Raw genomic sequence first — 13,821 nt, 5'->3', positions numbered from 1 at the left:
TGGAAACATCCTCTATCAAGAAGGCATCTCATATCACATCCACTTTCATCGACAGTGTTGTGACTGTGGACGATACCAGCTTAGGAGATGATGAGACAGTCACTATACTTTCAGAGAGAATTGTCTGTTTCTGCGGTGAATACGGACCATAGCCTGACCTCTTTTCGGACGTTTGGCTCGGCGGACCGCTTCAGGCATTATGGAGATACGCGCCAGACTCGTTTGCAAAGAGATGGCGACATTGCCGACAACTGTGACAACAAACAGTGTCTGAGTGAGTGAGTTTGGTTTTACGCCGCTTTTAGCAATATTCCAGCAATATCACGGAGGGGGACACCAGAAACGAGCTTCACACATTGTACCCATGTGGGGAATCGAACCCGGGTTTTCGGCGTGACAAGCTTTAACCATGAGGCTACCCCACCACCCAACAGTGTCTGAGTGGTGAGGAGACAATATATATTCTGTGCATGAGGTATTTGATTATTATTTAAGAATTGAATGTCAGTTTGTGTGTTTGCACTGAAAAATGAACGATGTCAATGCGGTGTTCAAACTCGTGTTTGAACACCGCTTTGAACACACAAACTAACATTCAATTCTTATAATTTCGCACTTTGAAGTTTACACATACGTGATTTCCCCATTTTTAGATGATCATTGTTTACAGTGTGTTTTAATACATGTAAAATGTTGTAATGCCATTCTGTTCGAGAACGTATTGCAGCGATGTTTACAAGTATACAAGGCGATTTTTTTACACATGTATCCCAAAGTATTCGATCTTTAAAATGTAACAAAAGTTCGTCATGAGGTTTGAAACTGCTTTAATAAGTATAACATCAATAACAGTATCAAACAGAAACAAATATCAATAGCAATAACAATACCATTTTAACAAACTGGCATTGTACGTTTTACTATGACGGATTCGTTTGACTGGGTAATAATACACTGACCGACTTCGAAGTTGTGCGGCGTGGCGAATAGGAGGCAGATCTTGTTCTATTCTATTTATTTGGGATTGTTTATTGTGACATTTATTGAGTAGTTGTTAAATAGACCTCGGGGCAAAAAAACGCCAGATGAACCCGCAAACTGCGAGACATTAAACTCCTGTGAAAAGGAACAATGTTCGTTTGGTAGTGACATTGCCAAACTTGGGGTGACTTGAAACAGGTTCGTTGGCATCACCAATTGCAGCAAGATTATTGGGGGGCCTTGAAACCGAAGCGAAAAACGTTCACACACGTATGAACGATATTTACACAAGTATGAACGATTAGAAGGGTTCAAGAGTAATGAACCTTGAAATTTTGATCACATGACCGCTCTCTCAACCAACCAACGTTCGGGAATCTGTGTGATCTTGAAAGTACGAAATTATTATAGTATATTTATATAGCGCACATATCCACACAACTAGTGCATGCTCAAGGCGCTGGTATGTTTCCCTTGATCACTGGATGTCAATCTTAACGGCACATCGTATTATCAATCTCAACTCCCTGGGGAGTTTTCAACTCTTCCTGCCACTAGGCAAACCTAGTTATTGTGGTTTTCTCATCCTAACGAGGTACCCATTCACAGCTGGGTGGGACACATAGTCACAGTACTTTGTCCAAGTTTACTGCACGTTGCTGTACCTGCAACTAGGTGTTTGCATGTATTCATGTGGCCACCATCTGGTCATATACCAACGGATTCGTGGGTTCTTTTACGTGCACAGGGTTGTGTACTGTACACTAGGGGTTGTGACAACACTGAAAGAGTCTGCACACAAAGTTGACTCCAAGGTTTTTACACCCGGTCACAGGTGGGCTCGATCCCGGCACCATCAACCTCGCTGGATCACTAGCCTGGCGCCTTAGCCAGGTCGCCCACTGCGCCCCGTGAAGGTATTGGATGGCTCCATTATTTCCAACCTAAGGATTCACATCTTGAACAGTGTTAAAGACGGATATCGATAACAGTGTGATAAACAAAGAGTAACTGTTCAAGTATACCCGGGCACCTGTTAACGAGAAAAAGGGTGTTGGAACTGTCAGGAGGTCGGGTCGCATGGGATCAGGTCGCGCGGGGTTACAAGAACGAAAAATGTTCAGTGTGAGAAAATATGATGATAACTAAACTAAATCATACACACAAACAAGAATGATTGTTGATTCATTCGGAACCTGTTGTGAGGTAATTTGGGATCTCATTATAAATAAGATCACAGTTGAATATTATATGTCGGTATTCGATTTGTGCAATCAGTCTTCATAATATCGAGGCGTGTGATGAAGAAATGAATGAGTTTCGTATTACGCGTTTTGAACTATATTTAACAGGAAGTGATGCAGGTCCGAGAGGACGCAGCGACGCCCTGCAGCCCAGACAACTGATCTACGCCTGCAAGTACCACTGTACTATGTGGGGCTTGGAGAAGTTATTTAATTGACTTTATGGCAAGGAGTGGTTTTGTTTCATCCTTGATTTCATTATGATTAACGTAAATATTCCTTTACTTCATGGTTTGTTTTTCAGATGAGAAAAAATGATGCATCCCCTTACCTTATTTTCCACACATTCCTTGTCGCCTGTAAACAAATAAAACCGAAGTTCAATTTTTTTTTCCACTTACGCCCTTTGTGGCTACTGTGGCATATCATTGATGTGTGAGGCTTCAGTACTATGTTGCCAGTCTAGTTTGTCATTGAATTGCCAATAAATGTATAAAAAGGTTTGACAAGAAAACACCAACCTTAACTGTTTGATCCCCCAGTGTATACCTGAGTACACTGTGCTACTCTAACAACATCATGTTGAAGTTAAGTGTGGTGAAACTCATTGTTTATCTTAGCTAAATCATAAGACTACGATGTGTCAACAAAGTGTGCACAGGGACTGTACAGATATTGACTTGACCTGCTTTGGTGTTGCATGATTTGTCGATTCCATCTGAATATCTGTTGTGTTATTCACCGTCTAGAATTTACAAGGAACAATTACGCAATTGTTAAGTGTTAGGATGTTCTTTCCCTCTGTACACAACTCCCCAATGGGTGTCTGAAGGTGTCGAAATCAAAGGCATCCTTTGTCAACAAGTACAAGTGATAGCATGTATTACCTTGCGTGTTATATGTGTTGCCAACTCCACCATAAACAATTCCTGCAGTGTTAACCGTCTCTGTGTGTCCTTCCGTGGTTGGTTTAACCTGGATATTTGGGGGACTGTGTTGAGGAGGGTTGCTGTCGTGGTTCTGATTACTCATGGTTGAGGTGGTCGGTCGAGGTCTGCCCGCACTATCTAGAACAAGATGGGTAAATGTATGATTGATTCCATGATTAAATCATGAATGCCACAATGGACTGACACATTGTACAGATGCTAACATTACATTTATTCAGATCTTTCACTGAGCCACTGTTATTGCCATGTAATATACCTAGTTTGACCCTGTGGTATTTGTGATTGATAACAACCTGCCCCCATGTCATGACATACCCCTAGTGCTAGTTGATGCAAGTTAACATGTCAATCCCGTGCTTTGTACGCAATACAATATGCTTGCTCATATTCATACGCCCTTGCTATGTATATACCCTGTACTTCTGCCCAAACAGAAATGTGTTCAGTCTGGATATGGAACAAATATGTTTATTCAACAGTTGAAGTTACATCGTGATGATATTCTCCTGTACAAACACAAGTGTGTTTAGTCTCGACATTTACCTTAACCACGTGTTAACACTTGCAGTTACATGGATGGCCGATGATAATATTTTCCTGTCTCACAAAAGCAAGGACTTATCACATGTATTCCGAAAGGGAGTAAGCCAAAACAATTTATAAAAAAATGGTGTCCAATATCACTATTATCTTTATTCTTCAACGGCAATTTCTCAACGAATTAAATCCGTTTTGGGTATATTGATAAACGAAGATCAAAAGGGTTCCATGTCTGGAAGATGTATAGGCGATATCACCAGACAGATCTATGACTTGACTGAATATACTGACACATACAAATAACAGTATTTGGGCCGGACTTCTACTATTAATAGATTTTGAAAAGGCAGGGGCCCGTTTCACAAAGCCCTCTTACCGGCACGACCTCGTAAAGCAGGTCGTAGACCACCTCTTATTTTTTTACCCCGTTTCACAAAGACCTCTTATATTTACACTGTGCCGTAAACAGCCCAAAATGTAGGACCCCGATTGACCTGTCGTAAATGCTTTAGGAGGTCGTAAACACTACAAAGATGGCGTCAACGATTATGGCACTGCAGGTGATTAAAACAGGCTAACAAAGAAGACCTGAGAGATTTTGAGACAGGTCGAACGTGCTCGACACTCTGGATGATGTTGACATGATGTCGAGATATAGATTTCCTAGGCATAGTTGTTTTCTAACTGTGCAGAAAGTTAGAGCTCCAACTGAACAAACCTACACGGAGTTCACATGCTATTCCGACCTCCCTACGTTGTGTACACTGAGGTATTTGGTAAAAGGGGCTTTCCTCAGTGAAATCGTGGATCTCCCATGGAGTTTCCAGAGCTTGTGTGTCAAAAATTCTCCGCGACACCACTAGTGCTCTGGGCAAGTCTCTGGACTTGATTAAAAACCCCAGGGTGCCACAGGGACATATACATATGTTTGCATTTAGGAATTAAGATACAGAGTCGTGCAAAAAGTATTCGGACACTTGACGTGATTTCCATAGACTTGCATGTTAATTTAGTGTAGCATAAATAATTTTCATGAATTTAATATTGGTAAGATCCAAGTCAAGTTTTGCACATTTGTGAGGAATCATCTTACCTACAATTGTATAATTTCTGTTTAATTTTCCGTTGCTTATTTATCGAATGGCAACAATTTAATCAACATGCGTACAGTGCCGTGAACGCCTTGAACATAGCGGCCTACGGGATTGGGCATTGTGGAACCAGTTGATAAATGTGATGTCATTAGTTAAATAATGGGCGGAAAGTTTAACTGAAACTATGTGCGCAGAGCAGAGATGATTTCAAATTTGCCTGTCAAACTTTACAAAGATCTATCTTAAACTCACTTCATGAAAATTATTTATGCTACACTGAAATAACATGTAAGTCTATGGAAATTACGTCATGTGTCCGAATACTCTTTGCGCGGGTCTGTATGTCCTTCCTCACTTTGAAGTCCAATAAAATTCTGAATATATCACGTACACAAATATACTTCACAGTTTTGTATTTTGCGGGAAATTCCCTGTTTCTTGATACCATCCACTATCATCTCAGACAAAGCTAAATTGCTTAAAATAACCTTTCAAAATAGGCTTCATCGTAAATGTCGCCATGTTTGACACAATATGAAATCATGATTCATAGCATTATTTGCTGTACAGTATGTTTTCAAATTTGAAAATCGGATAATTACTGGGAGTATTGAGTTTCAAAAATAACATTTTAATGAGCATTGAAATCAGTTTTTTCATGATATAACTGATGATAATTTTGAAACGCTGCCGATGAACCTTGAATCGGTTGCGATGTTTCCGAAAATATACTTACATGAACGCCGAAGTGCGCTTTCCGCCATTATTGGATAGTGTTTACAAAATCATGTCTCGCGAAGGCCGGTATAGAGACGCCTATTACATCACGTATGTTTCATAGTCAGCTGCGACAAATACATCACTGAATTCCCCATACATTGTTAAATCAAATTACAACTGGTCTTTGCCACCAATACCAACAGTCTAGATAAAATGAAACGAGAGATATTGGGTGTGAAAACGAACGCTGTACTTGGAAGACATGAAATGTAAACAAAGAAAAATTCCGATTTTACACTGCGTAGCATTTTCTGAACTTTCCCGACATCCAGCCGTCTATACATTGCTTGCAATGGTTCATTACCTTTAGAATATGCATGGAAAGAGTACCATAGCAAAAAAACAGGAAATTAAAAATAGATACAATCCAACGACTTGATACTTCACAAGAAATTGTCAAAGTTTCCGTGCAGCGTGACGCCATAACAGACGCAAAATCACTCAGAACGACAACGGTAAGTATCAGCATGTCTGGCTTCTTCTCTTACTCACAATGATGAGAACATATAACAATACACACATAATCAGATAGTCTGATTACCTACATCTCATATTTATGTACAACCGATCTCTGAATCAAGGGAAGAGTCCTCGCAAAATCCGGTTTACCCTTGTCAGCGAAGCCACCATTTTGTAAGAAATCGGTCATCGGTTGTGATGTCACACGTCAACATTGTTGTACATTTTAGGCATTTTTGTTTAGGTGAAGGTCGGTTGAAAAAGAATAAACACAATCGCCCTATCCTTCTGATAACACTTTCAGTACTGGGAATTCCCATATTTAGGCCCTCGCGAAATTCAACCCATGGGCTAAAATACAGGATTTCTTTCCGTATTTTAAGCCCATGGGTTTAAATTTGGATTTAATAGTCGGTGTTTAGAGTGGCGCCCCTTTTCAAACGCATGGCGAACCTCGACGTTTTCATCTTTAGTAGTGCCTCTAGAGGTTATAACGTTTACAGATCATCATGACACCTGTTACAGGGCAGTTATTAGTGACAGAAATTGATCATCTTAACCCCTATGATGTGCATGCAGTTGCAGTTAAACTGAACCATGTGGTCATTCGGTTTTGAATTTATAGACCAGTTTCTTGATAAAGAGTTTTTTAAAAACCCGATTCTTTTTGTTTTATCAATATATTGCGCATTTTCGATTTTAGGCCCTGGGCTTAAATATGGTTTAAATATTACATCATTAGAACAGTGAATTCCCGTTACTATGATGTATTTTGCGTATCGTTCAGATAGTTTTTTTCATGAAACCAATTTCTGTACTTACACTTAGCCTTGTTTAATAGCATATAATACGTGGATATAGGGTATACGTTTTTATTCTTTGAAAGTTTTTGATTGTATATTAAAAGTTACAAAAGAAATTGACTCATTTAGAAAATCACACCACATTTTAAACCTTTACACAAGAGTTAGTAGATTAAGCGTAGCCATAACTGCAACATGTACTTTAGTTCCTATAGTGTACAATATTCAATACACTGGGACTAATATTGCAGTTTCATATGAACAAGATGATGGACAGCGATTTAATTCAAACCTATAAGTAAAACCGATAATATTAATGGAAATGATTTATACATTTTACTTGTAATTTTCAATGGAATTTAGTGAGAGAATCCAAAATAATTCATTCATTGATATTTTGTTTACGATATGATAACCTGTACATTGAATTTAAAAAAAAATGAAATACTTTGGGAATAACAAGATAATCAGGTGCCCGTTCGGTCTCGCTTTATGCGTTGCTATGCAACAAAGTACCTCTTATACAATGTACGACATTGATTTAGGACCGCGTCGTACGACATGGATATGACGTCTTTGTGAAACGGTCGTAAAGGAGGTCGGAAGAGGGTCGTAAAGAAGGTCGCATGGTCTACTACCTCCTAAAGGATTTTGCAAAACGCGGGCCTGTTGATTGGACATTTAACGAAAAAACTCTCACCTTTTTTAATTTTGGAGAATGAATTATAAACTGGATAAAGGTTTTCTATAAGAATATCAAAATCAACTGTACTTGTAAATGGTTTTGGTTCAAATAGTTTTGAAATATACAGGGGTTGTCGTCAAGGTGACCCGCTATCACCATATCTTTTTATACTTTTAGTTGAGATTCTCGCGATAATGATACGTTTTAATGCAGAAATAAAAGGAATTCATGTAGGCAATGTAAAATATCTACTAAATCAGTTCGCTGATGATTGATGACTTTCAAAGTAAATGCTTCCGATTTATATGGGGAAACAAACCCGATAAAGTCAAACGTGACCAAGTGATAAGCACTGCTAATGATGGTGGTCTTAATGCACCTAATGTAAAAGAAATAATGCAAGCTCAAAAGATTCCTGTCATAAGACGATTTCATAATAACCACACCAAATGGTGTAATCTTTTTTCCAAAAAGCCACCTAAACTGGGTTCTGCATCTATTTTTGAATATAATTAAACGGTTACCACGAACAGAAGCTCCCTTCTCTCACAGATGAACTTGAACTTGCCAACAGGTTTGCACCTTCCTTCAGTGACAAAATCTGGTGTGAGTGAGTGAGTTTACGTTTAAAGTCTCATTGGCGATATGTCAACCACTAGCAGATTATAGTCGTGCTAATTATGAATGATAGTGTTTTGGACAAAAGCTGCCTTTGCTGAAGCTCGCGAGGAATTCAGTTCATTACGAGCTTGTTTATACAGCTGCCAATGCACTTCAAGTTTGCTTTTCCTCCAGGTTTTTTTCCGCTCTACGACAATGAGTTTTCATTGCCCTGACATCATCATTGTACCACTTAGTATTTGGCCTGACAACAAAAGTTGTTTTTCCTTAGGTCCATGTTTGTCAAGTTTGTTGGTAAGACACCCCGTCACCTTAGCTTCTTCCTAATTAGCTGACATTCACTATTGTCATGGTAATCCCACTCATCTCATTTTGTTGTCTTCAGCTCATCATGTCATTTAGCTCATCATGTCATTTAGCTCATCATGTCATTTAGCTCATCATGTCATTTAGCTCAGCATGTCATTTAGTTCAGCATGTCATTCAGCTCATCGTGTCATTTAGATGATCATGTCATTCAGCTCATCATGTCATTTAGCTCATCATGACATTTAGCTCATCTTGTCATTTAGCTCATCATGTCATTTAGCTCATCATGTCATTCAGCTCATCATGTCATTTAACTCATCATGTCACTTTCTTTGATGCTTTGTTTTTTCCCACCTTTGTTATTGTTACCGCATTATCTTATCTTGTGTAGAAACTGGTGTACCCCATCATTTCCCATATGCTTTAAAAGGGTATAAGAACGTATACCGAAACGTCCCCATTGTTAACATAAAGAAGTTGCTCTTCCATAAAGTTCTGTCATCTCTATACCAGCAACTTCTAGAATGCCACTCAAACAAATTGTTGGTAAGAAAAGTTTCAAGTCGTGAGACTTTTTCTTTAACATAACCCTGAGTGCAGTAATCAATGTTAGTCGTTATGTCCATAGAGAACTAAGAAACATCAAGGTTCCTGTTTTCCCTGTAGGTGACAGATCTAAGAAGATGACCAGGTTTACAGGTGTTGAGCGGACAGTTTATAGTTAAGTGATCAGAGATAAACCTGTTAGTTACATCAATGACTTGGAGGAACGTGTCAAGGTCACGGGTTATGATGAGGTCCAGAGTATGAGCACATCTGTGAGTGGGTTCTGATTGTACAAGGAAAGCAACTCTTTGAAATGCTGTGCTTGGCAGTTGGAATACACATCAACGCGAATTACAAGATGACCTTGATCTGTCATCCAAAACATCAGAGAACTCATTGAGAAAGTCATCAAATGTAACCTTGTGATGTCTTGATATTGGAGGGCGATAAATACATATCACCCGCCGCACAAAGTCATTCTTCAGATTGAAAGTTGACTGCATAAAATCGAAGGTTTTGCTAGACTTGATGTCAGTTAGGTTAGATTTGAGACAGCTTCTAAAAAGTACTGCAGTACTTCCTCCAGTCCCGACGAGTCTTCTAGCCTGAGAGGTGTCATACCCTTCAGGGAGAATTTCAGTCAATACAGACTGATCACGATCTTCGAGCCATGTCTCTTTCAGCACAAAAATATCATCAACGTGCTCAGGTATTTGGTCATGCAATGTAAGTGACTTGTTTCGGACAGATTGTGCATCAAGGGCGAGGTTAAAAGTTGGTTGGCTTATTTCCATTACAGATTTATTTGGCAAGCGTTTACCTCCTCTTGGTCCACGCTTGGAACAACGCACACTGACACTGGAATATAGTAAATAAATAATTTATTGTAATCTTTTTGTAAGTGACTTGTTGTAAGGAAAGCAAAACATGCTGGATTGTTTTTATCTAGCACAGACAGGCAAGCTGACTTACCCACGTCAGTTTTCTCCTCCGATATCTGGGTGGGTTACAAGGACGCCAAACTCACAAAGGTCAAGTGTACAATGGCGAAGACAAAGTCAGTAAAACACGGACAAAGTTGACATTGTCACACAACAGCAACACACCGCTGGATACTGAACGAAGTTAGACGGGTGTTAGACGAAGTTAGACGGGTGTTAGACGAAGTTAGACGGGTGTTAGACGAAGTTAGACGGGTGATAGACGAAGTTAGACGGGTATTAGACGGAGTTAGACGGGTGACAGACGGAGTTAGACGGGTGTTGGTATGTATAGAGACAGTGGTGTGGACAGCTGGTCCTCCGACACGACGCAACACTACAACAGCCTTCTGCTTCCTCGAGTAACGCTCAATGTGCATTCGGCAACATTCGCCCAATTTCATTAAGAATTAAAATAAGAAAGACCGTGTGCAAGCCGACATCGAGCCATGTTCGGATCATGTGGTTCATCACGTGCAGTGAGTCCAGACACGGTACATCAACACAACACAGTAACTGGGTGTGTACAAAGCCGACATCGAGACTGACATGCAGTGAGTCCAGACACGGTACATCAACACAACACAGTAACTGGGTGTGTACACAAATCTAAAGATTACAAGTCTTTGAAAGGCGTTTAGATGTGATATTTCTTTATGTGGACAAACACAGTAGCATCTGCACATAACACCCAGTACTCTCCAGATGTGTGGAGGGTGTGGTCATAACATGACATATTTCTATAATTCAGTATGGTGCTTGAACATAACGGAGTAAATACATTGCATGTTACAGTCTAATACAGCCTGAATGTATGCTATAGTCTCATACAGGCCTGAATGTATGTTACAGTTTAATACAGGCCTGAATGTATGTTACAGTCTAATACAGACCCGAAATGAATAGAAAGAGAAACGACCATGCTTCAACTGTGTTTGAAATTAGGTTTGAAAGTGATGCACATGACAGAAGTATTTACACATATTGCAAATATGATGAAATAGCATTGGAAATGTTTGCTTGTCGATACATCTCTTGAGTTCTAGACTTTTGAAATATATTTGACATCCTCAATACTTTCTGACAGTGTTTGTGTACAATATAAACTGATATTAAACCCCAGTGCTGACTAGATTTCTATTTACGCAAGTGGTGGTGTTTTTTCACAATTACCGTGCTATTGAATTGGTTTGTTGTCTGTCGAACAGGTAGGGCAGCGTGACCTCGACCTCTTGAGCACGCCTGACATATCCTTTTGTGTGTGACCCATTCCCGAGAAATTGACAGTGTGTTGTCTGACAGATGTCTATTATGATTATGGAAATTGAATATGTCGCTTTTACAAATAAGATTACACTTCTAACAGCGACTATTGTGGAGATCCTATTCATTACTGTGGACAACAATTGTGGTATTGTACGGGTCCAGCGATACCCCTTTAGATGAGCAGGGACAGCAAGGATTAAACATGCACTGATGAATAAGCAAATTTATGCATGACGTCACAAGTCAGGATGGTTAATCAACCAGTGGTTGTTCCAAGGTTCTCTTTCAGGAAACCTTTAATTAAACGAAAAACAAAGCACGGTTGATGTGATGCGCGCATTGACGATGTAGTCTTCTCACCCTGAATTGTATACAACGCATAATGCACCCGGATTTCAAAAAGCCTCCGCTCGCCAGAGCGTGCAACCTACTTTGTTGAATAAATATATTTTCTTTTCAAAATATCAATGGAGGGTGCAACTTCAAACTATTGAAATCAGTTTGTTAAGAAGCATAGTTCAGTTCTGACCTGACTTGGAGAGTTTAACCTGAAATCAGATGATCTGTTTAACAACAAATATCTAAATGATAGCGAAATATGTAATGCTAGCTTTTCCGTCTAAATGTTTTTGGGAACTTCATGAGAAATAAACTCTACGGTTTGATTTTCACCCATCTAAAATACAATTATGTATAAAGTTTTAGTTTCACTTTAACCTCAAGACTGCATTCAGAGTGTGATATTCTGAAAATGAGTACACCAGTTGTAGAAATCTATGTCATTTAGAAACTGATTAGTCATGTGCAAACTTAACACCATGAAAATCATCGTCATTTTGAGAAAGAGACAGAAGAAATATTTAAGAAATGTAGACGCGGGGAAAATATTTTATTGGAAAATTAAGTTTTATGAAATAACTTAGATGCTGAGTGTTTTGTTGGAAAAATCCTTTTAAAACTAATTAACTTAACAAAAGTATGGGAAAGCAGACACAATGTAATTTCAAGTATCAATACACATTCATAATAGTTGGCGTATTCTGTGAGTGGCCTAAAATATATTGTAATATGAATTAGTAATACACATTCATTATAGTTGGCGTATTGTGTGAGTGGCCTAAAATATATTGTTATATGAATTATTAATACACATTCATAATAGTTGGCGTATTCTGTGAGTGGCCTAAAATATATTGCAATATGAATTATTATTACAAATTCATAATAGTTGGCGTATTCTGTGAGTGGCCTAAAATGTATTGTAATTTGAAATATTAATACACATTCATAATAGTTGGCGTATTCTGTGAGTGGCCTAAAATATATTGTAATTTGAAGTATTAATACACATTCATAATAGTTGGCGTATTCTGTGAGTGGCCTAAAATATATTGTAATATGAATTATTAATACACATTCATAATAGTTGGCGTATTCTGTGAGTGGCCTAAAATATATTGTAATATGAATTATTATTACACATTCATAATAGTCGGCGTGTTCTGTAAGTTGCCTAAAATATATTCTAATATGAATTATTATTACACATTCATAATAGTTGGCGTATTCTGTGAGTGGCCTAAAATATATTGTAATATGAATTATTAATACACATTCATAATAGTTGATGTGTTCTGTGAGTGGCCTAAAATATATTGTAATATGAATTATTAATACAAATTCATAATAGTTGGCGTATTCTGTGATTGGCCTAAAATACATTGTTCAAAATTTATTGGCTAAACATTTTGCTGTACAATGTTGTGTGAAGACCGCCATCACTGATGGTTAGTGCAGAGTTTGTTGGACAACCTTTTCCCGAACAGGTTTCTGTGGTCCAAATGTCTGAACTGGTCCAACTGGCCGAAACTTTACACCAAATCAGCTATGCTTAACGCCGATGTCAAGACAATGCTGATTACCTACATGGTTGAGGAAGTATTTTTGGCAGATGATGCGTTGGCTTTGAATGGAAAAATAAAACAGACTTTAGACGTGAAAGAAATATGAACTTAAAAAAAGAAGAATGTCCATGGAAAGAGAAATTAGGGAATTTCGAATAACACATTCCTTAAAAAGTCTTCTACCAGAACCATGTTGTCTCTCTTGTTGTGTTGGTGGTGATACCGGGGACGGTGTTGTTGAATGCCCAATTGGAATATAGTAAAGAAATCATACCATAATCTATTTGTAAGTGACGTGTGTGCTGTAACGGAAAATATATCTTGCTGAAATATAATAATCTAGCACAGACAGAGAAGCTCACTTACCCGTGTCAATTTTCTCCTCTGATATCCGGGTGGGTTACAAGACGTCTCACTAATACAGGGTCTCTGCACAAAACAAACTCAGTAAAACACTACACAAAGTTGCCACACAACAGCAACACACTGACGAATACTGAACGTTAGACGGTGATAGACGGTGGTAGACAGGTGGTAGACGAATTTACACAGTAGACAGCTGTACACACTACCCTGAACTGTTACTTCCTTGTTTCGCTTCAAGAACACTCGGTGAAACTCGTGCCTTTCCGTAATCTACAAGCCGGCCGCGACTCCTC

General features: G+C 38.7%; 1 protein-coding gene across 6 annotated transcripts in view; it reads right to left on the bottom strand.

Moving 5' to 3' along the window:
- Positions 1–13,821, bottom strand: part of LOC124267977 (chromosome partition protein Smc-like) — a 71,734-nt gene extending 57,913 nt beyond the window's left edge. For 2 of the 6 annotated variants that reach the window (XM_046702977.1, XM_046702980.1), the window contains exons 1-3: positions 13,529–13,819; positions 3,113–3,292; positions 2,557–2,582 (exon numbers count right to left, since the gene is read on the bottom strand). In XM_046702977.1, the coding sequence (XP_046558933.1) occupies positions 2,557–2,582; positions 3,113–3,257 (171 nt within the window). In that variant the 5' untranslated portion in view covers positions 3,258–3,292; positions 13,529–13,819. Of the gene's footprint in view, positions 1–2,556; positions 2,583–3,112; positions 3,293–9,984; positions 10,361–13,528 lie in introns of those variants that run through there. The other 4 variants (XM_046702981.1, XM_046702978.1, XM_046702982.1 and 1 more) reach the window with 4 other exon arrangements.

Source organism: Haliotis rubra, unplaced genomic scaffold (genome assembly GCF_003918875.1).
Source record: "Haliotis rubra isolate DU_JTF1 unplaced genomic scaffold, ASM391887v1 Scf1351, whole genome shotgun sequence".
Taxonomy (NCBI): Eukaryota; Metazoa; Mollusca; class Gastropoda; order Lepetellida; family Haliotidae; genus Haliotis; species Haliotis rubra.
The sequence above is the reverse complement of the archived record's forward strand: the minus strand, read 5'-3'. Positions and strand labels throughout refer to the sequence as shown.